General features: G+C 43.9%; 1 protein-coding gene and 1 long non-coding RNA gene across 33 annotated transcripts in view; one reads left to right on the top strand and one right to left on the bottom strand.

Moving 5' to 3' along the window:
- Window positions 1–27603, bottom strand: part of PLEKHA5 (pleckstrin homology domain containing A5) — a 261450-nt gene that overhangs the window by 128025 nt on the left and 105822 nt on the right. The window contains exon 4 of one of the 32 annotated variants that reach the window (XM_043539070.1): window positions 12950–14789. The exons of the other annotated variants lie outside the window; for them this stretch is intronic. Coding sequence (XP_043395005.1) covers window positions 14723–14789 — 67 coding nt within the window. The 3' untranslated portion in view covers window positions 12950–14722. Of the gene's footprint in view, window positions 1–12949; window positions 14790–27603 lie in introns of those variants that run through there. 32 annotated transcript variants of the gene reach the window in all.
- On the top strand, window positions 572–18508 carry LOC122464394. Its single transcript, XR_006288357.1, has 4 exons — window positions 572–585; window positions 967–969; window positions 18106–18114; window positions 18228–18508. It is a non-coding gene; the product is annotated as an uncharacterized LOC122464394 (long non-coding RNA).

Genomic DNA, 27603 nt, shown 5'->3' on the forward strand with positions numbered 1-27603 from the left:
AAAACATAATTCATGTGTCACATTATTTATTCAGCAATACGCACTTTAGAAATTTTCCTCATTTTGCAAGAAAAGCAAAATTATGTATTGTTTCTACCACTACTTACTTATATTTAAAAATTGTAAACAAATTCCAGAAAAAGTTATTGGGCAGATGCATCCCTGCTCTCTCTATAAAGGCATTAGGTTTTTTCACAGACATAAAATTAAACTGGAGACAAGCAGAGCAAGTCTGATCAAGCTCTGTTCTACTTCTATACCAGTGTTTCATTTCTGAACAGGAAAAAAGTATGTCAGCAACTTCTGCCTCATTTTTGCTTTCCAGCCAAAGAAGAACTTTTCATTTCTAATTGAAATAAATGCAGGAACTTATGGTTACCTAATAGAAAGTTATTTGAATTTGGAAAAAATATAAGTAAACGCAGCCCCTATGTACAACTGTTAGCAAGGATGTGGTCTGTGGTTGTTCAACTCCTTACATTTTACTAAAAACGTAATACCACATGGCATAGTAAACAGTACATGTAAGCATTTTCCAGTCAGTACTCAAATACCCATCTATTATGAGCCTTTTTTCAATTAAGGGTTTTTGAACAATAAATTTGGGGACCATATTGCATGGCTGCACTGGAAAACAGATGAATATCAAAAGTTTTTCCTCTCAGTAAGACAGAGTGAAAAAGACAATCCATGCTTCCAATGTGTGTGCACACAGCCACTCACTTTAAGCTGCGAAAAACATCAGTGTTTGGAATTAATTTGTTTCCCTTCATGCAGCCACATATTTTAGTGTGTGTGCACACAAAATTTTTCCATTTGTTTGGCAGACAAGGACATAATCTGTTTTAGGGCTGTTGCTGTCACCAATCTTGATCTAGCGAGAATATATTTCCTAAGGAAGGGGCCTATTCTCCCAATGCTTTTTAAGAAAATTAATTCAAAACAGGATTGCCAACGTACAAAAAGATTGTTTCCCTCTTGCTGATGTCCAATTGCCTTCCTATTTCATTTTTACATAGATCATTGTTCTCAGATTCTTTCACTATACTTAATATTTATTCGCAAAGATTGTCCTATGATTGCTTCTGCTGTACCCAGTCCTTTTGAACTGCAAGCTTACCCTTCTTAATCAAAAAGTCAATTTAAATCTGCCTGAAAGTCTGTAGTTTAATTTAAATAGAAAAAACTCCTGCTACTAACCTGATGTTATTAATACATTCTTATTAAATATTTACCCAACATTTATTCTAAATTATGTGTCATGCTGTCTGGAGGGGCTCACAACCCTGAGTCTACTTTGGGGCAGACTGTCATAAGCAGGGCAGACACCCTGAACTGGTGGTATGTTCTATAGCAGGGGATCTCAACCCTTTTTCTTTGAGCCACCTCTCTACCCCAACACTATAAAAACTCCATGGCCCACCCGTGCCACTACTGTTTTCTGCATATCCAGTAGATTAAAAGCTGTATTAAATGGACTGTTATACAGTTAAACACACACACACAAAATATATAAAAAAGGACAAGATAGGTACAAATTTAAACTTTTTTTTTTAGTTTACTCAGTGTGAAACTTGTTTCTGGTGCTGATCAACAATCTTGTCAAGAAGTGGGGGTAGTTTTGACAAGCACACATGTATGTCATAGTCAGTATTCATCCTGGTTCAGTACTTTGTTTTCATTGATGTCATGCCAGAAAATCTGGCTTCATATTAGTAGGTGGTACCAAAGGGGATCAAAACTTTCAGCGCTGCAGAAGCAGCAGTGTTGTATTCATCGGAATACTCACACCAAAATGTTTCCAGCAGCATTTCTTTGAACCTGGTTCTGAGGGAGCTGTCTGATGAAATGCCAATGAGCTCTAACAGTTTTGATGGGACAAGATATGGAAATTTAGCTTCTCACTAAAGGAGTTTGTAGCCCACGTGTATAGCAGCTTGTTCCGTTGTGAGTTCGGGAATATAAGCATTAAATCTGTTAAGCAGACCAGACACATGCGCTGCTAGCAGAGGTTTAATTACGTCAAAGTCAGTATTTCGTTCCTGAATGAAAGAACAGAAGAGCTCAAAATATATCAGTAGTGTCCGGTCAGACACAAACTTTACAGAATTGTAGTTTTCTTTTGAATGCCTCAATTCTTTCATGCTGGGCAATAAAATTAGTGTTCCCACCTTTAATAGTTTTATTCAGCTTATTCATTTCACTGAATGTGTCAACAAGGTAACCCAGTTTTACCAGCCACAGGTCATCTTTCAGCACTTCTGCTGCAAGTTCAGGGTTCTTATCAGTTAAGTAAGTACATAATACTTTTCCTTGAGATTAAAGAAATGGGCAAGCGTTCTGCCTCACGATAGCCCCCTCACCTCTGTATACATGAGAAAGGAATGGTGCTCTGTACCCACCTCCTCCCAAAGTGAAGCAACACACCCGGAGTTTGTTGCTCTAGATTTAATAAAATTAATGAGTGTTACTGCTGTGTTCAGAACACTGTAAAGACCTGGTTCAATATCTTTTGCAGCAAACGCCTCTTGGTCTAAAAAACAGTGTCTTCAAATAGCACGAGGTGCAACGTCTTATTTTTTGCACAAAACCAGAATGCTTTCCAGTCATTGCTGTGGCTCCATCAGTGCAGACCCCAATGCAATTAGTCCAGCTGATTTCTACTTAAATCATAAAATCATCTGACAGTTTGAAAATGCCGTCCAACTTTGTTGTCTTGAGTGCTTTGCAAAACAAAAAGTCTTTCTTTATTTCCTTACTCCACACATAAGGAACATAGGCAAGTAAATGGGACATTTTCAAAATGTCTATGGATTAATCTAGCTGTATAGCAAAATCACTGTCAGGCAGCCAATCAAAAAATACACTGAGAAACTGTCATTTGACAGTCATTTAACGTCAATATTTTTGTCAGTACCTTGGCTTTCTCCTCTCCAAACACTTCCTTAGCCCTGGTCTACGCTAGGAGTTTAGGTCGAATTTAGCAGCGTTAAATCGATGTAAACCTGCACCTGTCCGCACGATGAAGCCCTTTTTTTCAACTTAAAGGGCTCTTAAAATCGATTTCCTTAATCCACCTCTGACAAGTGGATTAGCGCTTAAATCGGCCTTGCCGGCTCGAATTTGGGGTACTGTGGATGCAATTAGACGGTATTGGCCTCCAGGGGCTATCCCAGAGTGCTGTATTGTGACCGCTCTGGACAGCACTCTCAACACAGATGCACTGGCCTGGTAGACAGGAAAAGGCCCGCAAACTTTTGAATTTCAATTTCCTGTTTGCATGGTCACCTGCAGTTTGCCACGCTGGCCAGAGCTCATCAGCAGAGGTGACCATGATGGAGTCCCAGAATCATGAAAGAGCTCCAGCATGGACCGAACAGGAGGTATGGGATCTGATCGCTATATGGGGAGAGGAATCCGTGCTATCAGAACTCCATTCCAGTTTTCGAAATGACAAAACATTTGTCAAAATCTCCCAGGGCATGAAGGACAGAGGCCATAACAGGGACCCGAAGCAATGCCGCATGAAACTTAAGGAGCTGAGGCAAGCCTACCAGAAAACAAGAGAGGCAAACGGCCGCGCCGGGTCAGAGCCCCAAACATGCTGCTTTTATGATAAGCTGCATGCCATTTTAGGGGTTCAGCCACCATTACCCCAGCCGTGACTCCTTCAATGGAGATGGAAGCAACACAGAAGCAGGTTTTGGGGACGAGGAAGATGATGATGATGAGGTTGTACATAGCTCACAGCAAGCAAGTGGAGAAACCGGTTTTCCCGACAGCCAGGAACTGTTTCTCACCCTGGACCTGGAGGCAGTCCCCCCCCCGAACCAACCCAAGGCTGCCTCCCAGACCCGCCAGGCGGAGAAGGGACCTCTGGTGAGTGTACCTTTTAAAATACCATACATGGTTTAAAAGCAAGCATGTTTAATGATTCATTTGCCGCTCTCCTGGATGTACTCCCAAAGCCTTTGCAAAAGGTTTCTGGGGAGGGCAGCCTTATTGCGTCCTTCATGGTAGGACACTTTACCACACCAGGCCAGTAGCACGCACTCGGGAATCATTGTACAACAAAGCATTGCAGTGTATGTTTACTGGCATTCAAACAAGATCCGTTCTTTATCTCTCTGTGTTATCCTCAGGAGAGTGATATCATTCATGGTCACCTGGTTGAAATAGGGTGCTTTTCTTAAGGGGACATTCAGAGGTGCCCGTTCCTGCTGGGCAGTTTGCCTGTGGCTGAACAGAAATGTTCCCCGCTGTTAGCCATGGAGGCGGTGAGGGGGGGTGAGGGGCTAGCCACATGGTCGGGGGAGGCAAAATGCGACCTTGGAACGAAAGCACATGTGCTATGTATGTAATGTTAACAGCAAGGTTTACCCTGAAAGAGTGTAACCATTGTTCTAGAAATGGTGTCTTTTTAAATACCACTGCCTTTTTTTTTTCTCCACCAGCTGCATGTGTTTCAAGGATCCCAGGATCTTCTCCGTCCCAGAGGCTAGTGAAGATTGGAAGGCAAAAAAAAACGCACTTGTGATGAAATGTTCTCTGAGCTCATGCTGTCCTCCCACACTGACATAGCACAGATGAACGCGTGGAGGCAGACAATGTCAGAGGGCAGGAAAGCACAATATGACCGGGAGGAGAGGTGGCGGGCTGAAGAGAGGGCTGAAGCTGAAAGGTGGCGGCAGCGTGATGAGAGGAGGCAGGATTCAATGCTGAGGCTGCTGGAGGATCAAACCAATATGCTCCAGCGTATGGCTGAGCTGCAGGAAAGGCAGCAGGAGCACAGACCGCTGCTACAGCCCCTGTGTAACCAACCGCCCTCCTCCCCAAGTTCCATAGCCTCCACACCCAGACGCCCAAGAACGCAGTGGGGGGGGCCTCCGGCCACTCCACCCCAGAGGATTGCCCAAGCAACAGAAGGCTGGCATTCAATAAGTTTTAAAGTTTTAAACTTTTAAAGTGCTATGTGGCCTTGTCCTTCCCTCCTCCACCACCCCTCCTGGTGCTTCTCTCCTCCACAATCCCTCCTGGGCTACCTAGGTAGTTATCCCCCTATTTGTGTGATGAATGAATAAAGAATGCATGAATGTGAAGCAACAATGACTTTATTGCCTCTGCAAGTGGTGATCGAAAGGAGGAGGGGAGGGCGGTTAGCTTACAGGGAAGTAGAGTGAACCAAGGGGCAGGGGGTTTCATCAAGGAGAAACAAACAGAACTTTCACACCGTAGCCTGGCCAGTCATGAAACTGGTTTTCAAAGCTTCTCTGATGCGTACCGCACCCTCCTGTGCTCTTCTAACCGCCCTGGTGTCTGGCTGCGCGTAACCAGCAGCCAGGCGATTTGCCTCAACCTCCCACCCCGCCATAAACGTCTCCCCCTTACTCTCACAGATATCGTGGAGCGCACAGCAAGCAGTAATAACAGTGGGAATATCGGTTTCGCTGAGGTCTAAACGAGTCAGTAAACTGCGCCAGCGCGCTTTTAAACATCCAAATGCACATTCTACCACCATTCTGCACTTGCTCAGCCTATAGTTGAACAGCTCCTGACTACTGTCCAGGCTGCCTGTGTATGGCTTCATGAGCCATGGCATTAAGGGGTAGGCTGGGTCCGCAAGGATAACTATAGGCATTTCAACATCCCCAACAGTTATTTTCTGGTCTGGGAATAAAGTCCCTTCCTGCAGCTTTTGAAACAGACCAGAGTTCCTGAAGATGCGAGCGTCATGTACCCTTCCCAGCCATCCCATGTTGATGTTGGTGAAACGTCCCTTTTGATCCACCAGAGCTTGCAGAACTATTGAAAAGTACCCCTTGCGGTTTATGTACTCGGCGGCTTGGTGCTCCGGTGCCAAGATAGGGATATGGGTTCTGTCTATGGCCCCACCACAGTTAGGGAATCCCATTGCAGCAAAGCCATCCACTATGACCTGCACATTTCCCAGGGTCACTACCCTTGATATCAGCAGATCTTTGATTGCGTGGGCTACTTGCATCACAGCAGCCCCCACAGTAGATTTGCCCACTCCAAATTGATTCCCGACTGACCGGTAGCTGTCTGGCGTTGCAAGCTTCCACAGGGCTATTGCCCCTCACTTCTCAGCTGTGAGGGCTGCTCTCATTAGGTATTCTTGCGCCTCAGGGCAGGGGAAAGCAAGTCACAAAGTTCCATGAAAGTGCCCTTATGCATGCGAAAGTTTCGCAACCACTGGGAATCGTCCCAGACCTGCAACACTATGCGGTCCCACCAGTCTGTGCTTGTTTCCCGAGCCCAGAATCGGCGTTCCACCGCATGAACCTGCCCCATTAGCACCATGATGTCCACATTGCCAGGGCCCGTGCTTTGAGAGAAGTCTGTGTCCATGTCCTCATCACTCACGTCACCGCGCTGACGTCACCTACTCACCCGGTATCACCTTGCCAGGTTCTGGTGCTGCATATACTGCTGGATATTGCATGTGGTGTTTAATGTGCTCCTAATTGCCAAAGTGATCTGAGCAGGCTCCATGCTTGCCGTGGTATGGTGTCTGCACAGAAAAAAGGCCCGGAACGATTGTCTGCCATTGCCCTGACAGAGGGAGGGGCGACTGACAACATGGCTTACAGGGTTGGCTTACAAGGAATTAAAATCAACAAAGGGGGTGGCTTTGTGAGAAACTGAATGGCCCCCTCAAGGATAGAACTCAAAACTGGGTTTAGCAGACCGTTGATTTCACAGAGGGAAGGAGGGAGGGAGGAGAAAATGAACACAAAACAAATCTGGTCTATTTCTTGTTTTGAGCCACTTCATCTACCTTTATACATCTTGCTGGCAGCAGACTGTGCAGTACGACCGCTAGCCGTCATCTCCTGCGTGCTCGGCAGAAGACGGTGCAGTATGACTACTGGCCATCATCTTCTGCTGGCTGGACGTTAAAAGACAGCGCATTGCCGGTAGGACTGAATCGCCACGAGACAAAACAAGGGAAATGACCTGACTGAGTCACTCCCATGTTTGCCCAGGCGCCCGATTAAAAGAGCACCCAGGACCAGGTCAATGACGGCTACCAGTCATACTGCACTGTCTGCTGTCAAAAGGCAATTAACTGCTGCTGTGTAGCAATGCAGTACCACATCTGCCAGCACCCAGGAGACATACGGTGACGGTTAGCTGAGCGGGCTCCATGCTTGCCGTGGTATGGTGTCTGCACAGGTAACTCAAGAAAAAAGGCGCAAAACAATTGTCTGCCCTTGCTTTCATGGAGGGAAGGAGGGAACGGGGGCCTGACGATATATACCCAGAACCACCAGCGACAATGTTTTAGCTCCATCAGGCACTCGGGATTTCTACCCAGAATTCAAATTGGCGGCGGAGACTGTGGGAACTATGGGATAGCCACCCACAGTGCAACGCTCCGGAAGTCGACGGTTGCCTCGGTACTGTGGACACACTCCGCCGACTACATGCACTTAGAGCACTTGTGTGGGGACACAAACAACTGTATAAAACCGCTTTCTACAAAACCGACTTCTATAAATTCAATCTAATTTCGTAGTGTAGACATACCCTTAGTTATTTCAACACAAGGCATTAACAAAGTCTCAGTAACTGTATGTGATTTTTTTTGTTTTAGCAATTTTCTGGCCCCTATCTAAAATGATCTTAAAAGCTTTTTACCCATACTAGCTGTGGATTTCACTACTGCTTTAGTACCAAGCAGCTCCTTGGCCTTTTGCTCAAAAAATGAACCATGCTTATCCTTCTAGATTTCATCGTTTGTAAATAAATGTCTGCAATTTGGAGGGTTTCAAACATCCATTAGACAGTACTTATGCACAAACTACACACTGAGGTTGAGGTAGATCGCCACTTCCAGAACAAATAAAACCAAAAATTTAGATAGCTGTCTTCGTATTTCCTAAATTTTGCAAGGTTAATAATGGCTTTATGTTTTTTTACGATCACCACCTTCTCGGTATTCTTCAGCCCTTATGGTGGTTGAACTTGTTGAAGGAAGTTCAGTATCACTGCTCTGTGGGTTTTGTTGTTTTGAAGCTGATGGCTGAATTAAAAATTTATCCATAATTAATATGTATTGTTTATGTTTACACCAATTTTCTCTGTGCTGTGTAACTTGTTCTTCTCACACTGAAATAGCTCCTTTCCACCCAGTAAATAGAGCTATGTAACCTGCAAGGCTGGCGTGAGACTCACTGGGCCCAGGGCAGAAACCAAGGAGTGAGCTCTCACATGCCAGGTCTCTGGGAGCAGAACAAGCAGTGGGCCAGAAAATGTTGAGGCCGACCTACAGGCTGGGAGGCCCACATCCCAATGGCTGACCCACAAGTCTGAGCCTCACATCCTGGGGATGAAGCCGGGACATGGGCTTTGGCTTCAGCCCACTGGGGGAAGGGGCTTCAGCCTGCAGAGGCACCACAGATCTGGGCTTCAGTTCCCAGCTCTCACTTCAGCACTCCGGCTCCCTGCTTAAGCCTGTGAGGAGGGGCACCTAGGCTCTGTGATTCAGCCCCACGGCAGTAATGGGGTTCAGAGCTTCACCCATGCAGCTCCCAGCCCCACAATGCCACCGTGACTCAGGCCTCCAACACTGCAGCTCCTGGCTGCCGCCCCATGACGCTACCGGGGCTCGGCATTGCAGTTCTGTTCATTCCCTCTGAATCACTGGGCATTGGTCACTGTTGGAAGACAGGATACTGGGACAGATGGACCACTGGTCTGATCCAATATGGCCGTTCTTATGTTTGAGCAAGGAATTCAAACAAACTGAGTATGAAAAATAATTCAATATTTTCCCCAATTAACAGCACATTTCTGGTGGATTGGATCTGTTGTAAGAGTTGCGGCCTTTTTCTCCTGCCACGAGCCACGAAGTAGAAAGTCACATCCTCACATTCCATCTAAATGATATTAAAACAATGTAATATCAGGCTGTTAAGAAGGCACTCCTGTCCTAATAGTACCCACCATCACCAGATAACGAAACATATCTCAAGATATTTAAAGAAAACTTTGACAGTCTATCACTTATCAATATTTGTGACTGAAAACTATACTTTATTGTTTTGCCTTCATATTTCCCACTTCTCTATTGTTTACCTGTATGGTCTTTGGTTCTTTGATTGTTTCTATCTGTTGCATAACTAATTTTGCAAGATTTAAGTCAACTAATGTGATGGGGTATGATTGGTTAAACAACTGTTTCGCAATATAGATTCATAGATATTTAGGTCAGAAGGGACCACTATGATCATCTAGTCTGACCTCCTGCACAACGCAGGCCACAGAATTTCACCCACCACTCCTGCGAAAAACCTCTCACCTATGTCTGAGCTATTGAAGTCCTCAAATCGTGGTTTAAAGACTTCAAGGAGCAGAGAATCCTCCAGCAAGTGATCCGTGCCCCATGCTACAGAGGAAGGCGAAAAACCTCCAGGGCCTCTTCCAATCTGCCCTGGAGGAAAATTCCTTCCCCACCCCAAATATGGCGATCAGCTAAACCCTGAGCATATGGGCAAGATTCACCAGCCAGATACTACAGAAAATTCTTTCCTGGGTAACTCAGATCCCACCACATCTAATATCCCATCACAGGCCATTGGGCCTATTTACCATGAATATTTAATTACCAAAACCATGTTATCCCATCATACCATCTCCTCCATAAACTTATCGAGTTTAATCTTAAAGCCAGATAGATCTTTTGCCCCCACTGTTTCCCTTGGAAGGCTATTCCAAAACTTCACTCCTCTGATGGTTAGAAACCTTCATCTAATTTCAAGTCTAAACTTCCTGGTGGCCAGTTTATGCCCATTTGTTCTTGTGTCCACATTGGTACTGAACTTAAATAATTAATAAAGAATGCATGAATGTGAAGCAACAATGACTTTATTGCCTCTGCAAGTGGTGATCGAAGGGAGGAGGGGAGGGTGGTTAGCTTACAGAGTGAGCCAAGGGGCGGGGGTTTCATCAAGGAGAAACAAACAGAACTTTCACACCGTAGCCTGGCCAGTCATGAAACTGGTTTTCAAAGCTTATCTGATGCGCACCGCACCCTCCTGTGCTCTTCTAACCGCTCTGGTGTCTGGCTGTGCGTAATCAGCGGCCAGGTGATTTGCCTCAACCTCCTACCCCACCATAAACATCTCCCCCTTACTCTCACAGATATTGTACTGCGCACAGCAAGCAGTAATAAGAATGGGAATATTGGTTTTGCTGAGGTCTAACTGAGTCAGTAAACTGTGCCAGCGTGCTTTTAAACGTCCAAATGCACATTCTACCACCATTCTGCACTTGCTCAGCCTGTAGTTGAACAGCTCCTGACTACTGTCCAGACTGCCTGTGTATGGCTTCATGAGCCATGGCATTAAGGGGTAGGCTGGGTCCCCAAGGGTAACAATAGGCATTTCAACATCCCCAACAGTTATTTTCTGGTCTGGGAAGAAAGTCCCTTCCTGCAGCTTTTGAAACAGACAAGAGTTCCTGAAGATGCGAGTGTCATGTACCTTTCCCGGCCATCCCATGTTAGGACTGGTCAAAGAATTATTTTGTAATACTTTAGTAAAATGATTGGTTACTATATAGCTAAGTAGGACTCAAGTTTCACTATATAAACTGAAGCCCAAGAAGGAGACTGGATGGGTGGGGGAAGACAGAAAGAAAGAATAAAGACCTGGAAGAAGAAGAAGAACTCACCTCCAAGACACAGCCCAAGATCAGAGCTGCTAGAATCCTATGCACAACCGTGACATGCAGCAACCAGAACCCAGACGAGACAGACCTCGCCTGGCCAACAAGGAAAAAGGATCAGTGAGCATAGCATTGTATGCTTAGGATGTGTATTCTACTTGGTGACTGTTAATAAAATAGAGGGTAAGGATATTACTGTGTAAGGCTCTTTCACTGGGAAAAGGCCCTGCACACCCACAAAGATTACACTCTGAGCCCTAGGAACGGGGTACAGATGGGGGTGCCTAAGTTAACCGGGTTATGCCTTGAACCCACGTAAAGGTGAACATGGGATGCCCTAGAGTGGGTGGGTAACACCCTGAACCTTATTACTCCAAGAAAGGAAATTTTCAGGACAAGTCATGGATAAATTTTCCTAGTCTTATTCGTAACGAGGTGCATAGATCCATGACAGTGGGATTTTCATAGCAGTGTCCACTTGGAGTGGGAGGGAGAACTACATACCATTATGTACAGATGCAAAATGGGATAACCCTTTTCCTAAGAGCTACTGGGATACTACAATGAGGAGCACCCATCCTCACTGAAGGCAGCATCAGATGGTGACTGGATGTCCAGCTTGTAGAATAGTTGACCAGGTGGCTGCTTTTCTGATTTCCTTGTATGAGGCACAACCTTTCTGCCCATGAAGCTGCCATGGCTATGAGGGAGTGGGCTCTGACATTGCACGATGGAAGTGGAGGATTTCACAGCCTTCTTTTCCTTTGACACTGGATAATAAAGCACAAAGCATCTGCTGTCTTGGCCTGATCTGTGTGGTGAATATATACTTTGAAAGCTCTGCAAACATCCGAAGAATGCCACAGTTTCTCTTTGGAGTGTGATGTAGCTGGACAGAAGGATGGAAGAACAATTTCCTATGCTCTGTTGAGCATGGAGTTCATCTTCCCTAACAGGATCAATTCTCAGTACTCTTTTAGCATTTTTAAAGGTGCAGTAGTGAAGTTCCAGGAAAAAAAAAAAGATCCTAACTCAGACATCCTGTGAAAACACAGCTCATCAAAAAAAGCCATTTAACAGTTAGAAAGTAAGACACCTTAGTTAACGGTTGAAATGTAGGGCCAGTAATGGCATTGAGAACCAGGTAAGATCACATAAAATAACTTTATGAACATCAGGAGGATATAAAAAGATGGTGCTCTTATAAGAAAAGCACTGGACATCTGAATAAGATTAAATCATTAATTGTCTACAGCACACAGAATACTAGACAAAGAAACAACCTGATTCTGGAAAGTCAACTGCCACGCCTAACCAGAGTCATTGTAGCCATGTAAGACTAACCAGAGTCCCTTTAAAGACATTTGAGAATCTGTAGCACAGATACAGACAGGGGTGAGACACCTGTCCTTCCACCAACTGTTAAAGCTCAACCTGGCCCTTGAATAACTGAATTGTTAGATTTCTGGAAGCTGAAATAATGGATACTAGCTCTCTGAATAGCTTTCCCGGCTTAAGAGGTTCTGTTGAAGGGCCAGGCAGCTAGGCTCAGACTGTCTGAATTCTGATGCATGACTGGCCCATGTAACAGTGTATCCCTTCTGGATTGAAAACAGATGGGAGGTGTCTCTGTTCCATGTCAAAGAGGTAAGAGAACCTAGGTAGAGCTCTGTGCGTAGCTATTCTGTAATCCTGCTCCCACTATTATGACAGTGGATCCCCATCCTGCTGCAAAGTTGTACATTAGTCCAGCACAGGGCTCTAAAACCAAGTCCTCCCTAGCCAAATGGGGATACCAGAATTAACAGTGCTGCTTCTCTCTTGATCTTCCTGTGGTGCTCTGGTGAGAAGAGAGAAAGAGAGGAACGGCATGTGTGACTGGTTCAGTCACAGAGACCCCCTTGGGACTGTTACCTGATGTTCTGAAACTATCTCTGAGCCCATTTTCCCTGTCAGCTTGGGACTCGAGACCCTGCCTGGTCGAGCCAGACACGCCAGTTTGCTGCAACACAGACCCAGGTCTGGTCCACACCCCCAAAGCTGCAGACTTTTATCAAAAACTGCTCAGCAAGTCACCTGTCTCCAGCACCCAGACACTCAGTTCACAATGGAATCCAAACCCCAAATAAATCAGTTTTACTCTGTATAAAGCTTATAGAGGCTAAACTCAAAAACTGTCCACCCTCTGTAACACTGATAGAGAGATATGCAAAGCTGTTTGTTCCCCCAGATATTAATCACTTACTCTAGGTTAATACAAGTGATTTTATTAAGTATAAAAAGTAGGATTTAAGTGGTTTCAAGTAGTAACAGACAGAACAAAGTAAGTTACCAAGCAAAATAAAACACACAAGTCTAAGCCTAATACACTGAAGAAACCGAATACAGGTAAGTCTCACCCTCAGAGATGTTCCAATAAGCTTTTTTTTTTTTTTTTTTTTTAAACAGACTAGACTCCTCCTTAGTCTGGGCCCAATCCTTCCCCCGGTAGAGTTCTTGTTAGTTCCAGCTCCGGTGGTAACTAGGGGTTTTCTCATGACTGCAGCTCCCTTTGTTGTGTTCCACCCCTTTTTATAGCTTTGGCACAAGGCAGGAATCTTTTGTCTCTCTGGATCCCCACCCCTCCTCCTAAATGGAAAAGCATCAGGTTTAAGATAGATTCCACTACCAGGTGACATGGTCACATGTCCTGTGAGACCCCCCAAACCTCCATTCTTCCTGGCCTGACTCTCAGGAACACAGGAAGGCTTACAAGTAAAAAGAGCCATTTACAACCAATTGTCCTAGTCAATGGGAGCCATCAAGATTCCAAGCCATCATTAACGGTCCACACTTTGCATCATTACAATAGGACAACGGAGTAATACTTCATATTTCTAGCTTCAGATACAAGAATGATACATCCATACAAATAGGATGAACACACTAATAGATTATAAGCTTTGTAATGATACCTTACAAGAGACCTTTTGCATACAGCATATTCCAGTTACATTATATTTCACACTTATAAACATATTTTCATAAATCATATGGAGTGCAACGTGTCAGCATTTAAGACTCTTTTGGCCATCTTTGCAACAATGCATCTGTTGCCTTGGCTCTGTGATCCCGCTGATAACCCTGACACCTTGGTTTTCAGATCAGAGGTAAGCAGATCTATCTTAGAGAATATGTTTCTTTACCAGGACACGCAACAGCTCTAGGGCAAAGGGGAAAGGACCTGCATTGGTAATGCTGTGCTCCAAGAGTAAAATTTAGGAATCATCTTACTAAATGGGATATCTAATTGAGATATGGAGACAGGCATCCTTCACATCTTCATTGATGGCAGCTTGCGTGGATTTTTATGTCTCCATCTTGCATTTTCATTTCTTTATGGATCTGGTTAGCTACATGATGACAAGTAGTACCGTGTACATTTGTGACTTTTTTTTTGAACTAGGAACAATATGGAGAAAGGCCCTGTTCCACTAAAGAGGGTTGCAGGTTCTACTGTTCCCATTCACAGGAGATCTAGGATGGCTGTCTGCTTGCCCTGCTTGCACAGTTCAGGCAAAAGCTCTTAGGCTGTGCATTTTTTTAAATAGGTTGGAAGAGACATACTTGCAACATTGTCCACCCATGTTCTCACTGCTTGTGAAAGTATGTGGGGGCACTTTCTATGTCAAAGGACAATTCTCTTTTGTTCATTTATTTTTGTTGGCCTGATGTCCTTGATAGTTTTCATGCCTGCAGGAGGAAGCACAGATTATGCCTGCCTGGACTTGGCTGCCTGTGAAGGCTCTATATAGTGAGGAGGCCATTCTGAGGTACAATTTTTTCCCAATTCAAAACAAGTCCATAACTACCAGTGAAAAAGGAACATTTATCTTCAATAGTGACACAAGGATAAGTTTGACTTGTGGACACCAAGGAATCATCTGACTTTACAAAAGGGAGGTCAAAAGACATGTGGGGCAAGAAAAAGGGCAGGCCAAGAGGTCCCTCACTACCTGCCAGTTCTTCCTCATCTAGACTTCTGTCCCTCTTAGAACTCCATAGCCATCTGCTGAGGCATGGAGATGGAAGTGAGGCACGGCAACCTGCAACAAAAGCTGGAAACAATAAACTTGACATTAGTGCCTGGTGATCTACAGTGACCGCTGGGAAAGACAGCCCAACAGTTAAGGCATGGTGACCAGCAACAGCAGCTGAGGATGGCAGCCTGATGCTTTCCCAATATATTGATGTGGCAGAAAATCCCTGACCCACTAATACACACTCACAGTATGTATGAGCAGGGATATTTAATGATAGCTTTTCTAAGGGCAGCTGCTCTGCAGTCAACATATGCAGCTGTGACATGGATTTCCCTCCCCTCCCCCCACCACAATCTCCCCATCACCCTCCCAGTGGTCAACTAGTTAACAAGCAGTGTTGCCAATTTAGTCTTTGGTTGGAAACTTGAATTTAAATTGAAACATTAATACACACTTTAAAAGCCTATACAGTATATGATAAAATACTTGTACATGAAAAAGCACAACAGGTTTGAAAAGTATGAACAAAGACTAGCTTCTTCACTCAGCTGTTTTTAAGGACAATGTTGGCACATTTGTTTCAGAGATGTTGGCCATCCTAATAATTTCAAAATTATGATTTGTAAGCAAGATCTGAATGAGTTCTCCCCTGACAGCTAGGGATGAGCCGGGGGTGGGGTGGGGGGGCAAGACAGGAGAGGAGATGCTGTATTTACATGAACACACCTACTCTGTGTAGGTATCTAGCAAACAGAGCTGTGTTGCCCAAGTAATCAATTTTGGCTGGTGCTAGGTTACAAATCACTTTAATACTGAATGCGGGAGTAATGAAATGTTATTATTGTATGAGTAAAGGGCAGCAGAACTGTACTTAGCCTGCTCTGATTGAGGACGTCAAAAGAGAGAGGGTGGGGGACAGAGTGTGGTGTGGGCTCTGCCTAAGAGTCACAGGCACTATTTGACCTGCCCCTCTCCCGTGTTCAAAGATAGAGTTGATTTGGCTCCACAATCAGTCATTTATTTCATTAAGTGACCACTAGAGCTGAAATCACTGATAACCAGATCTAAGAGCTTAGACCTGCTGTGGGGGGCAGCTTCTGTGGAAGAGGTGTGAATTAAGTGATTCAGTGACCACTGAGAGCTGAAATCACACAGCTAGGTGGAACCTCAAGAGACTGACTTCCAGAGGTCACAGTGGCAGCAGAAGGTGATGGCGCAGGGCCATCGGTGACAGAGCACTGGAGTGAATGGTGGCAGGACAAACAACAGCGGCCAGAGTGAGCAATTGGACCAAGTGGTGAGCAGCTGGAGGAATGAGCAAGGTGCCTTCTCCCTTCCCCCACATCAGGGTGGGAAGTGAACTCACACAAAAGCACCTCTAAACTCTGGATCTCCACTGATGAAGGACAACTATGGGTGGAATAGAGTGGAGGGACAAAGGAGGGGCACATTAAAGGAAAATCTGTTGGTTGGACTATGTTTTAGTGCCTTTGACTCCAGAATGCTAGATTGTGACTGGGAAATTTATTTAAATATACATTTCCCAATAGGCCAAGATTTTTAATATGCACTATTTTCCATGGTTATCTCACATTGTCGCTATCTCAAGAGGTTATCTTGGGAAGTTTCTGTACTAAATAATTAATGTTTACATACCAACAGTTACACCGGGTCAGACCAATGGTCCATCTAGCCCAGTATCCTGTCTTCTGACATTGGCCAATGGCAGATAATTCAAAAGGAACGAACAGGACAGGCAACCATTGAGTGATCCATCCAGTCATCCACTCCCAGCCCTCTGGCCAACAGATGCTAGGGACACTCAAAGCACGGTGTTATATCCCTGACCAACCAAGCTAAAAGCCATTGATGGACTTATTCTCCATGAACATATCTAGTTCTTTTTTGAATCCTGTTATAGTTTTGGCTTTCACAACATCCCCTGGCAAAAAGTTCCACACGTTGACTATGCATTGTGTGAAGTAGTACTTCCTTTTGTGTGTTTTAAACCTTCTGCCTATTAATTTCATTAGGTGACCCCCTAGTTCCTATATTATGTGAAGGAGTAAACATTTACTTTTTCACTTTCACCATACCAGTCAAGATTTTATAGACCTCTATCGTATCAGCTTGAAAATAAATGACTAAGGCGGGATAAATCCGAGTCTTAATCTCTCCTCATATGGAATCTGTATTCAAGATGTGGGCATACCATGAATTAATATAGTAAGAGTGGAGGGGCATTGTTTGCCAGAGCAATCAGCAAAGCCAATACTGACAAACTAAGTGAAAAGGCTGCAAAACACCAAGCCTCTGGATTGCATCAACATGCAGAAAGCCTTATAAGCCAGTCACTGTCAAAGCCAATTTTAGAAGTACTTAATGAGGCTGTTAATGCTGAAGGCACAACACAGTTTATGTGAACAAACAGAGCTGTCACATCATACTTTCTATTTAAGCAAGAGATACCACACACAACATTGGCCTCCAGTTTGTAAAGTGCATTGCCACTTTTTAATCCTGAAGTTGGCCGCTGGTTCCGCACAAGATCAGAAAATGCTCACTATCTTTCAGCAAGAAACTCAACTAGCTGGCATGCGGCGTAACAGTGAGACTCAGCAGGTGAAAAAGTGAACTCTCTCACCACATTCAAAAAACGTGTGTACATGGCTGATAACTGCACCAATTCAAATGAGCATCAAGTACTAAGTCACTGTGTATGTTATTTTGACGTCAGTGGTAGGCCAATAGATCCATTTCTAGATGTTCAGATTATAGAAGACATCAGCTGCAACGGTGACAACCCACATCTTACAGGAGTTAAATGCTTGTAAATTGAACCCCAAACCGATGGCTGCTTGTGCATTTGATGAAGCTACAAACTTCTCTGGAAGCCATAGTGGAGTACAGGTTTTACTCAGAGGAAAGCGTAACCCTAATCTCTCTTATACACACTGCAGAGGCCACCTACTCCAATTAACACTAGTACAAGCTGCAGAATCTACAAGAGACATTAAAAAAGCCATACATTGAATGCCTTCATTATACTTTTTCAGCAAGAGTCCAAAAAAGGCTGAACATCTTGGAAAAAATGGAATACCCACTGGGACTGAAGTTCAAATTAGTCCAACCTGGGAAAACCCACTGACTTTCTCATGAGCAACCCTTAGCTGCTGTCTTAAAATTACTGCAACCATTATTACTGGCTTTGGAAAGTATCTATCAAGACGAGACAGAGATGTAAGTAGTGAGGTTGGCGGACTACTTTTGCCACTAAGTTCAGAGAAGACTATTACCATTCTCTCTCTTGTAAATCTACTGCTGGAATCACTTGGGTCATTAAACAATGCCATCCAGGCATCTGCTACAAAAGCAGTAGATCTTTGTCCAGCAATAGAAGGTACATTTGGATCAGAGAGATATCCATTGAAATCGTACTGGAAGAAAAAGACTTGAGTCCAGAAGTTGACTAATGAAGGCACTTATATTGAGTCCTTATGTGAAGAGGACGAGAAGTGTTTGTTAAGCCAGCTGAAGAACTGCACAGACTTGATTATTACAAATCTACAACAGTAACTTCTGGATTCTACTCAACCTCTACGTACCTTTTACAGATGCCTGTCTTATAAAACACTGATAGTTGAGTAGAGTGAGGCACTACCAACAGTAGGGCTGCTATTGATCAGGACAGAACAGGAAATTTGAACACAGTGAAATATCATGAGACAAACGAATGAAGATTTGACTTCAACTTCTTCTTTATTACCACTAGTGATTCTACCCAAACTTTGTGCTACGTTTCCTGTGGTGAAAGAAGTGGAAACTCATTTCTTTCTACTTCAACAGCTACAGTTGAGCATTGTTTTTCCTCATTGAACAGAATTGTGAGTTCAGAAAGAAGTCGCCTTCTATCTGATCATGAGCATATCATGGACTAGTAGCATGGGTCACACGAGATGCCACCAAAGATGAATGCACTGCATTTGAGAAGTTTATTAACAGAGTTGTGCAAAATTACAACAAATCAAGAAGGATGATGATCTAGTGCTTTATAATAGGCTTGAATAGCCAACTTTAATTTGTGATGATTTTGAAATGAATTAGGTCTAATAAAATGGTTGTGAAACTTTTTCAGTTTTTACTATGGTGCCACACAGCCCATTTTTGCCATCATGGTCTAACCCTTCATCCGCCCTCACGCCACCCTTGTAAATTTGAACACACACAACTTCAATTCCTGGGATAAACACTGGGCTGAGGGTGTAGGCTCCAGAAGCTGGGCAGGAAGCTTTGCTGCCCCTTTGATACTGTGCTTCAACCTACTATGCTGCTACATGTGTAAGAGGTAGGAAGGAGCTTCTACTTGCTTGTCCCAAAGGTGCTGCTGTCACCTGTGCTAGGCCTGAGTGATTTTGCTGCTACTTTTTCCTGGGAGGGAGGCTGCTGGAAACCCTGTCCCTGTTTTAGCATTTGAGGCTCTATAGAACAGGCGCAGATCTTCATGCAATCAGCAGGGGAGGGCAGTAGACATCTGGTTTTCCCTTTCAGCTTTCTCTGTCATGGGTGAGCAGGGGGCATGGAGAGTCCCAGCAACTTAGGAGAAATGGAATACTTTCTCCCAATAAAGGCAGACCCCTGACAGTCAGGAGATTGAGGCTTTTTTTTTTTTTTCTTTTTCCCTTTTTAAAATTTGCTCTGCTGCAGGCAGGAGCTGATCTGCCTGCCTTCAGCCAGAGAGGCAGATGAAATCTGGTCATTTCTCTGAGGTGGAGCCACACCTCCCCTACCTCAGATTGACATGTTTGATTCCTCTTCAAGGCTGAATAGAGCAGAGTACCCAATGTCATGGATCTGTGGACCTCACTGTTTTTAATTATAAGTAAACTTCAGTAATTATTGGCATTAAAATAAATGTTAAGAAGTCTTACCAACAATGATTAAAGAACTACAATCTATGTCTTTATGCTGTCTCTGCCACATTTTAGGCAATTTAACACTATTAGGATTCAATCACTGTAAATTTCAAGTTTACCACAAACTATGCAATCTCTTCCTTGACACTGAATGCAGCAAGCAAGCAAGTTCATTCCGTTCAGAATCAACTCCTGGCTCCCTTGTGCAAGGTCCAAAAAGCAGTGGAAGCATGGTCATTTCAAGACAGAAAAGGGTGTATAGACTCCAGAGAAATCACACAAGGGATTCTGCCTATCTTCAATGCCAGAAATAAACAGTCCACACAGTGGCATACTACAGGGAGTTCAGCAGTCAGAACATGACCAGCTAGTGGCCCCTGTATCACGCTGAAGTAACTACAGTCCAATAGGACTCATGGGATGAGCTGAAGGATACACTCTCTTTCAGTAGCCATGTCTTTATCTGCCTCTCTAATTACTGTAAGGGCTGGAGTGGCAACTCACAGGATAGCCTTCTGCCACCATATAACAAACCAAAAAACAAACCAAAAAAACAACCACAGAGTAAGACTGGAGTGAGTTATCAAATTTCAGCATTTCTGAGCATTTCTCCTCAGGTTTCAGAGTAGCAGCTGTGTTAGTCTGTATTCGCAAAAAGAAAAGGAGTACTTGTGGCACCTTAGAGACTAACCAATTTATTTGAGCATAAGCTTTCGTGAGCTACAGCTCACTTCATCGGACGCATACTGTGGAAACTGAAGTAATCTATGATTATTCGAAACAACATCACTGGTTCTTTGTTACTAAGATATAGGGATGGAAGAGAGATGGCTTTCCTGAATAAATGGGAAGTACAATATTTTTGTAACTATGAACAGTAATTACTTCTAAGCCTTTTATACACAGCATTCCTTTTTGTTTAACTGCACATTCATGTAGTAAAAGCAGACAAACTACTGAAAGCACATCAAGTTTTAAAAGCAGCAATGATTTGTGCTATACTGGGAAACAAATTTACTGCTAAGGGCTTAGAATCACTTGAGTGTGATATAATGCATTCAGTCAGGTATTTCAAAAGGTTGATTGGTCAAAGCAGCACAATAAGAGCTGCAATTACAGCAAGGTCATTTAGGTAACAGGTTAGGTTGTTGTTCATTTTACCAGAATCTTAATTATGAAATTTTAGCATAAAATCTGATTAAAAGTTTTCATCAATTGCCCAATGCTTAATAATAATTTCTGAGCACTCTGGAGTCTGCTGGCTGCTTACAGTTGGAAACCTGGATGATTTTTGTTCTGTGGTGTCCCCATATCTCATTCTGTGTAAAATACATTAGAACCATATTTCCTTTAAAAATGCTGAAATAGCTACCATGACATTAGTTCAACAGCAAACACATTATCTGAGTGGTATTGGGTGAGGTGAAAAAGAAAGTTGTATCAAAGCACTGGTTTATTTGCATATCTGCTGCATTGAATCACAAATCCTTGAAACAATGTATTCAATATGCTCAAACCAATGGATACACAAGTTTTGGAAATTTCTGCTAGATGAAACCATTTCTTGGCTGTCTCCTCCTATATTGTCACATCTACACAGTTTTCAACATCTGTTCAGCTTTTTCTGCATCGTGCATCTTCCCCATAAATAAAAGGGAATGCATTTACAAAATAAGTGGTTAGCTAGCAGAGCAACTCGGAAACTGCAGGTTTCATTGCTACATGAGAAACCTAGTTACAGGATCACACGTCAGTCCCTTAATTGACAGCATCTCCTCTATACACTGTTCTTAAATTTGGATTACTTAAAGAAAATCATATCATAAAGAATTAGTTTACTGAGCATTAAATAACTTATGTTGGGTGTTAACCTGTTGCCAAGAGCTGCAATTTTCTGATTTAAACGAGTTCAACAACAACTGCTTCATGGCAACACAGTATATAGGCAATTAGTAACACTGACATATCTTAAAGTCACATGAAGAAACACGGCCTTTTCTTAATATTATCCAATTAAGTCTAAATAACAAAAATAAGATTTATGGGAGGGATTATTTTCAGGAACTAAATAAAAAGCAAAGCTCTCACTCATTTTGGCTTAAATAGCTAGGCTTGGAAGGATTAGATTTATTGGTAAACGATGATTTTACCCCACACACAGATGTAACATATTTCCATCGATAATCTAAATTTACAGGTAGACAAAGAAAAATGTTGTGAGAACTTATACTAAGTAAACACCCTTAAAATCAAACTAATATTTTGACACGTGATGTTGACAATCTGTGTTTTAACAATTATAAAGCTTTTACTTTTTGAATCTCTGCTACTGTCATTAATTGTCTGATCCCCTCAGTTTCCCACCACTATGAAAATTTAAATTGATACAAATAGAAAATGCTTAAAAGTAAACAGACATTTCCCATCAAAATTATAAAACAAAAACATCAAATACTGCCAAGCCTATAAATAGTACATAGATTATAAATTCTTCATCTCACCTAGAGAAAAAAAGTTGTTTAACCACTGGCAATACTCAGTTCCCTAAATCATTATGTGCTTTGCATTAGCAATTAAGTCTGTATGAAGAAAAAGAGTAATTATTCAGAGTATTTGAACTTCTCATTTTATCAGTACAGGAGATGCAAACAACCTTAGGTCCTAAACCTGCAATCAAAATATGCTTAAAATATTTATTTACCAAACAACCTGGAAGTGTCATAGGGCCCAATTTTGCAATCAGTGACTGAAAACAGAAGCCTGGGGACAGTCAACTAGAGGTGAACAAAGGAATATCTACAAATATTCAGGTTTCAGAGTAACAGCTGTGTTAGTCTGTATTCGCAAAAAGAAAAGGAGTACTTGTGGCACCTTAGAGACTAACCAATTTATTTGAGCATAAGCTTTCGTGAGCTACAGCTCACTTCATCGGATGCATACTGTGGAAAGTGTAGAAGATCTTTTATACACACAAAGCATGAAAAAATACCTCCGCCCACCCCACTCTCCTGCTGGCAATAGCTTATCTAAAGTGATCACTCTCCTTACAATGTGTATGATAATCAAGTTGGGCCATTTCCAGCACAAATCCAGGTTTTACCAGCAGGAGAGTGGGTTTGGGGGGTGGAGGGGTTAGAAAACCTGGATTTGTGCTGGAAATGGCCCAACCTGATTATCATACACATTGTAAGGAGAGTGATTACTTTAGATAAGCTATTGCCAGCAGGAGAGTGGGGTGGGGAGAGGTATTTTTTCATGCTTTGTATGTATAAAAGATCTTCTACACTTTCCACAGTATGCATCCGATGAAGTGAGCTGTAGCTCACGAAAGAAAGCTTACGCTCAAATAAATTGGTTAGTCTCTAAGGTGCCACAAGTACTCCTTTTCTTTTTACAAATATTCAGGATTTGTCCTTTAAAAAAAACCCACTAATTCACTGATGCAAAGCCCTATTGTAAAATTTGTTGCACTAGTGCAAAAGAAGTTACGTGCACTGTAAGCACTTAGAGCAGTCTATGTGGGGGAACTGACTGGCACAGCTATTCTGGAATAGGTATTCCACAATGGGAAAATGTGTGTGTCTTAACTGAAAATTTCTGTTCTTACAGTGATGAGGACTACAAATCCATGACAGAGTCTCTGCTCTCCATGCAGCCTTGGAGGTAGACCAAAGCTGTCAATTGGTGGCAAGGGAGGTGTGGCTCCAACTCCGAGAAACCACCAGTAGAGATACTTCCACAGCCTACGAAAACCAACTACTCCATGTAAGGATAATTAAGCATTAAAACAAAACAGAACAATCTTCCTACAGAGAAACAAATTCAATGAGCAACAAACTGAATGTCAATTAATAATATAATATCTTTATCCAATTAACTGCCCATGCAGGGTGGCTTAGATCTATGGACCTCATTGCTCCAAGAAAGGACATTTTTAGACAAGTCATGGATACATTTTCCAGTTCTTACCTGTAATGACGGCCACAGATCCACAACATTGGGATTTTCAAAGTAGCGTCCACTGGAGAGGGGGAGAGAAGGGACACTATATACAGTTATGTACAGATGTGGAAGGGAATAACCTCTTCCGAGTAGTTACTGAGATATTACAGCTTGGAGCACCCATTTACCAAAAGCAGCATAAGGTGATGCCTGAACACCCAACCTGTAGAATTTTGAAGAAGGTTTGAACACACGACAAAGTAGCAGATCTACAGATGAGCCTTCTGACAACACAGCTTTGCTTATGGTCTATCTGTTCATGAAGTGCCACAGTTCTACAGAGTGGAAGGAGTTATGCTTTTCTACTTGTATGTTTGAGATAGTTAAAATATTGTATCTGGAAACGTAGAATTCCAAAGCCTTCTTTCCCTGACACCAGATAAAGTATTTGTCCTTCTAACTGAGCTGTAAGGTGAACATGTACTTGGAGAGCTCTGCTGACATTGAAAGTATGCCACAATTTCTCTTTTAGGTGCAACAGAGCTGGGCAAAGGGATGGAAAGACAATTTCCTATACTTTGTGGAGCATGGAGTTAGTCTTTGGCATGAAGACCAGGTCAGTTCAGAATACTACTTTTTCTTTATGGAAGTTGCAGAACTCAGCTTCCAGGAAAGGAGCACCTAAATCAAACAAGTGCAAACTAACATGATTGCTATCAAAAAGGTCACCACAATGGTTCAGAAGTAATGAGACACCTTCATGAATGGTTCAAATGGAGAGCCTGTAATGGCACCGAGAACCAGATAAGCTCATTTAAAAGAACTCTGTGCACTTCGGGAGAATGTAGAAAAGATGCTGCTTTAAAAAAAGCCACAACACTGGGCATTTGGATAAGATGAAATCTGCCTCTTACCTGCCACTCTGGAGGGTCTGAACTGCCAGGCCTAGCCAAAGTCCATTTAAGAAATTCGTGAATTTGTACTACCAATGCAGATATAGGGGGCAAGACCCTTATCCTGGTATCAGTGGGCAAACCTCAAGCAGGCCCTTGAATACAGAGGAGTTAAGATTTATTTTTGGGAGCAAAAATTGTGGATATTAGCTTTCTGAATAATCTCATTGGTTTAAGAAGCTCTCAAGAGTCAGGCACCCCCTCCTGCACCCCAACCCCAATTTTGTGAGCATTCATGGTCCACCATACAATTTCTATTCCCTGATGTGGCTGCTATTGCCCGCTATTGCCTCGTCTGGGAAGGAAGATGTAGAAGCCCCCATGGGCACAGGTTCCTCCTGACCCTCCAATTCACAGGGTTCCTACCCCAGTGATGCTGTCTGCACGGTGCCGACACGGGGTCGGGCACCGATCCTTTTGGATGTCTCCTTACTATTGAGGAAGATGGGGGCCCCCGCCTGTCCAAGGCAACGGACAGAGACCTGGGGCTTGGCCCCTGGGCTTGATGGTATGCCCAGGGGGTCCAGAACGGCCACTGCATGGGAGCCTGCCATTGAGGAAGGAAGGGCACCACAGGGACCTGGTGTGTGTCCTCTCACCGAAAACGGTGCCTGCTCCACCTGGTGATATAGGACTCTGGCACCGAGAACCAGTCCAACCTTGAGGACCACGCGGGTGCCGTGCAGGAGGAGAGGGGGACCATTGCCAAAGCATGGCCGGTTTGCCCTTGGAGAGAACTGGCCCCTTGTGAGGTTCCAGTGCCAGAGACTGCTGGGCCGTCATCTCTATAAGGTCCCTTCCGGCCTCAAATATGTCCTGGGTAGGTGGCATATCCAGCTCCCCCATCTGGCTCTCTCATGCCTGGGGAGTCCAACTGGACCGGACTCGATGGTTCCGCCCGTGCGGCCAGAGTCAGTGGTGCCGGTTTCGTCGGAGCAGGAGCTGAGTGTCCCGGCATGAGACACACACTGCAGGCCCAGCCGCACTCCACTACTCTAACTGTTAGCAAATTCCCCCCTCTCGGCTCTTCTTTGCTTCTTATGCGCCAGTGCCGAGAGGCCACTGAGGTTGTCTTTGGTGCCGGAAAGCGTCAGTGCCACAAGTCCTTGGGTGCCGGGTCCTTTGCCAGTGCCGCGGCCTCCCTTACTGAGGCCGGTGAACTCCGTGCCAAAATGCAGAGTTTTGGCGCCAACACGGGCTGCGCAGGCTTCTGACAGGACCCACAGGGTTTGAAGCCTTGAGACCGAGGCATGCCCCCAGTCCCTGAAGGGGACAGCCTGTGGGGTAGGGGGGTATCCCCCAAAAAAGACTTTACTAACTAACTACACTAAAAACTAACAATACTATGCTAATAAAACTATTTACAAAACAAAGAAAGGGAATGCAAGGGAATGGCTTGCCTGAGGCAAGAGAGAAAGGAACTGAAGAGGCGGCGGGTCGGCAGGGACCTATATACATCGCTATAAATGTGCACTCCAGGGGCTCCACAGCCAACATGACGGGTACCGCTAGTGGAAGACCCTTCCAACAACTGTGCATGTGGCGCGCCCATACCTACTCGGAATTGACATAAGCAATCACTTGAAGAAAAACTTCATGTTTCAAGTAGGAGGCAAAAAGATCTACTCCTAGGGACCAAATTCCTTTACCAGCAGATGAAAATACCTCTGGGTATAGTTCCCATTATGAATCATCTAACTCAGACCTCAGTGATTCAGGAGCCAAATTAGCAATCAACATTACCCGAAAAAAGCCACAGTAGTGTGAATTCATTGTTTCATTTACTATTTTTATATATATCAGGATGCTCTGTAGAATATCTAGTCAGTCATTTTACAGTGAGAATTCATTTTATTTTAACACACCCACCCACCCACCCACAATACACACACATACATAACCCCCCCCCCCCAAGTATTCTACAATTGGTTAACAACACAGTAAAAGCACCCTGATTTAACTATTAACCAAATCACACGGTGTTTTAATATGTGCTGCAAAGAGCTGCAGGAGACGCATTAAAAAGTCTCCCGAGTCTCAGTTTGAGTATCACTAATCTAACTTACATCAGCTGAACCACTTGGCCGTAACATTAGTTTTTCTTACATGCGAAGGGAGCAAATTGACTGCTTATCTTCCTCCGCCCAAATCATCAGCACATGAAGGATAGTCCAGATAAGGGAGCAAGTCGTGAGACCTTACTGGATTGTCCTGAGCTTTCACCAGCTTATATTGTGCTTGCTCTCTTATTTGGAACACATCCCCTGGACACTCTCTGATTCTGTGTGAACACCCCCATCCTTCCTGGTTTGCATCTGTGAAGACAACTGTCCTTACTGGTTCTCTTATTGGAAAGCCTGGCTTGAAGCTGCTTGAACTCATCTGCCATATGAATGACCTTAGAATCTTCCTAGGGAAAGATACCTTCACTGAAGGAAAGATATGCAATAGCTCAGGGAGGTATAAGGAGCAGCCCAATAGTGGCCTCATGTGAGTACAGGGCCACAAAGAATATCCACAGAGGAGACCACTGATCCCAGCAGAGACAGAAACATACAAATGGGTACACTGCCCTTGAGAGGTTGACTGTTTTAATAACATCCCTCAGTTTCTCCCATCTTTCTTGAAATAAGAAACACTGTAGACAGTGTGTCTCCACACAGACAGGGAATCTGCTTAGATCAGTGGTTTTCAAACTTTTTTTCCTGGCGACCCAGCTGAAGAAAACTGTTGATGCCTGTGACCCAACTAAGATGGGGATGAGGGATTTGGGATGTGGGAGGGGCTCAGGGCTGGGGCAGAGGGTTAGGATGAAGGGGTGAGAGCTGCAGGGTGGGACCAGGAATGAGGAGGTCAAGGTGTGGGAGGGAGCTTTGGGCTAGGGTACAGGAGGGGGTCAGGGCTCTGGGCTGGGGGTGCAAGCTCCGGGGTGGGGCTGGGGATTAGGGGTTTGGGGTGCAGGAAGGAGCTCCGGGTTTGGTGGGCTCAGGGATGGGGCAGGGGGTCGGGGTGCAGTAGGGGGTCAGGACTCTGGGCTGGTGCCAGGGATGAGGGATTTGGGGTGCAGGAAGGGGCTCTGGG

The sequence above is a fragment of the Chelonia mydas genome, chromosome 1 (genome assembly GCF_015237465.2).
Source record: "Chelonia mydas isolate rCheMyd1 chromosome 1, rCheMyd1.pri.v2, whole genome shotgun sequence".
NCBI lineage: Eukaryota > Metazoa > Chordata > Testudines > Cheloniidae > Chelonia > Chelonia mydas.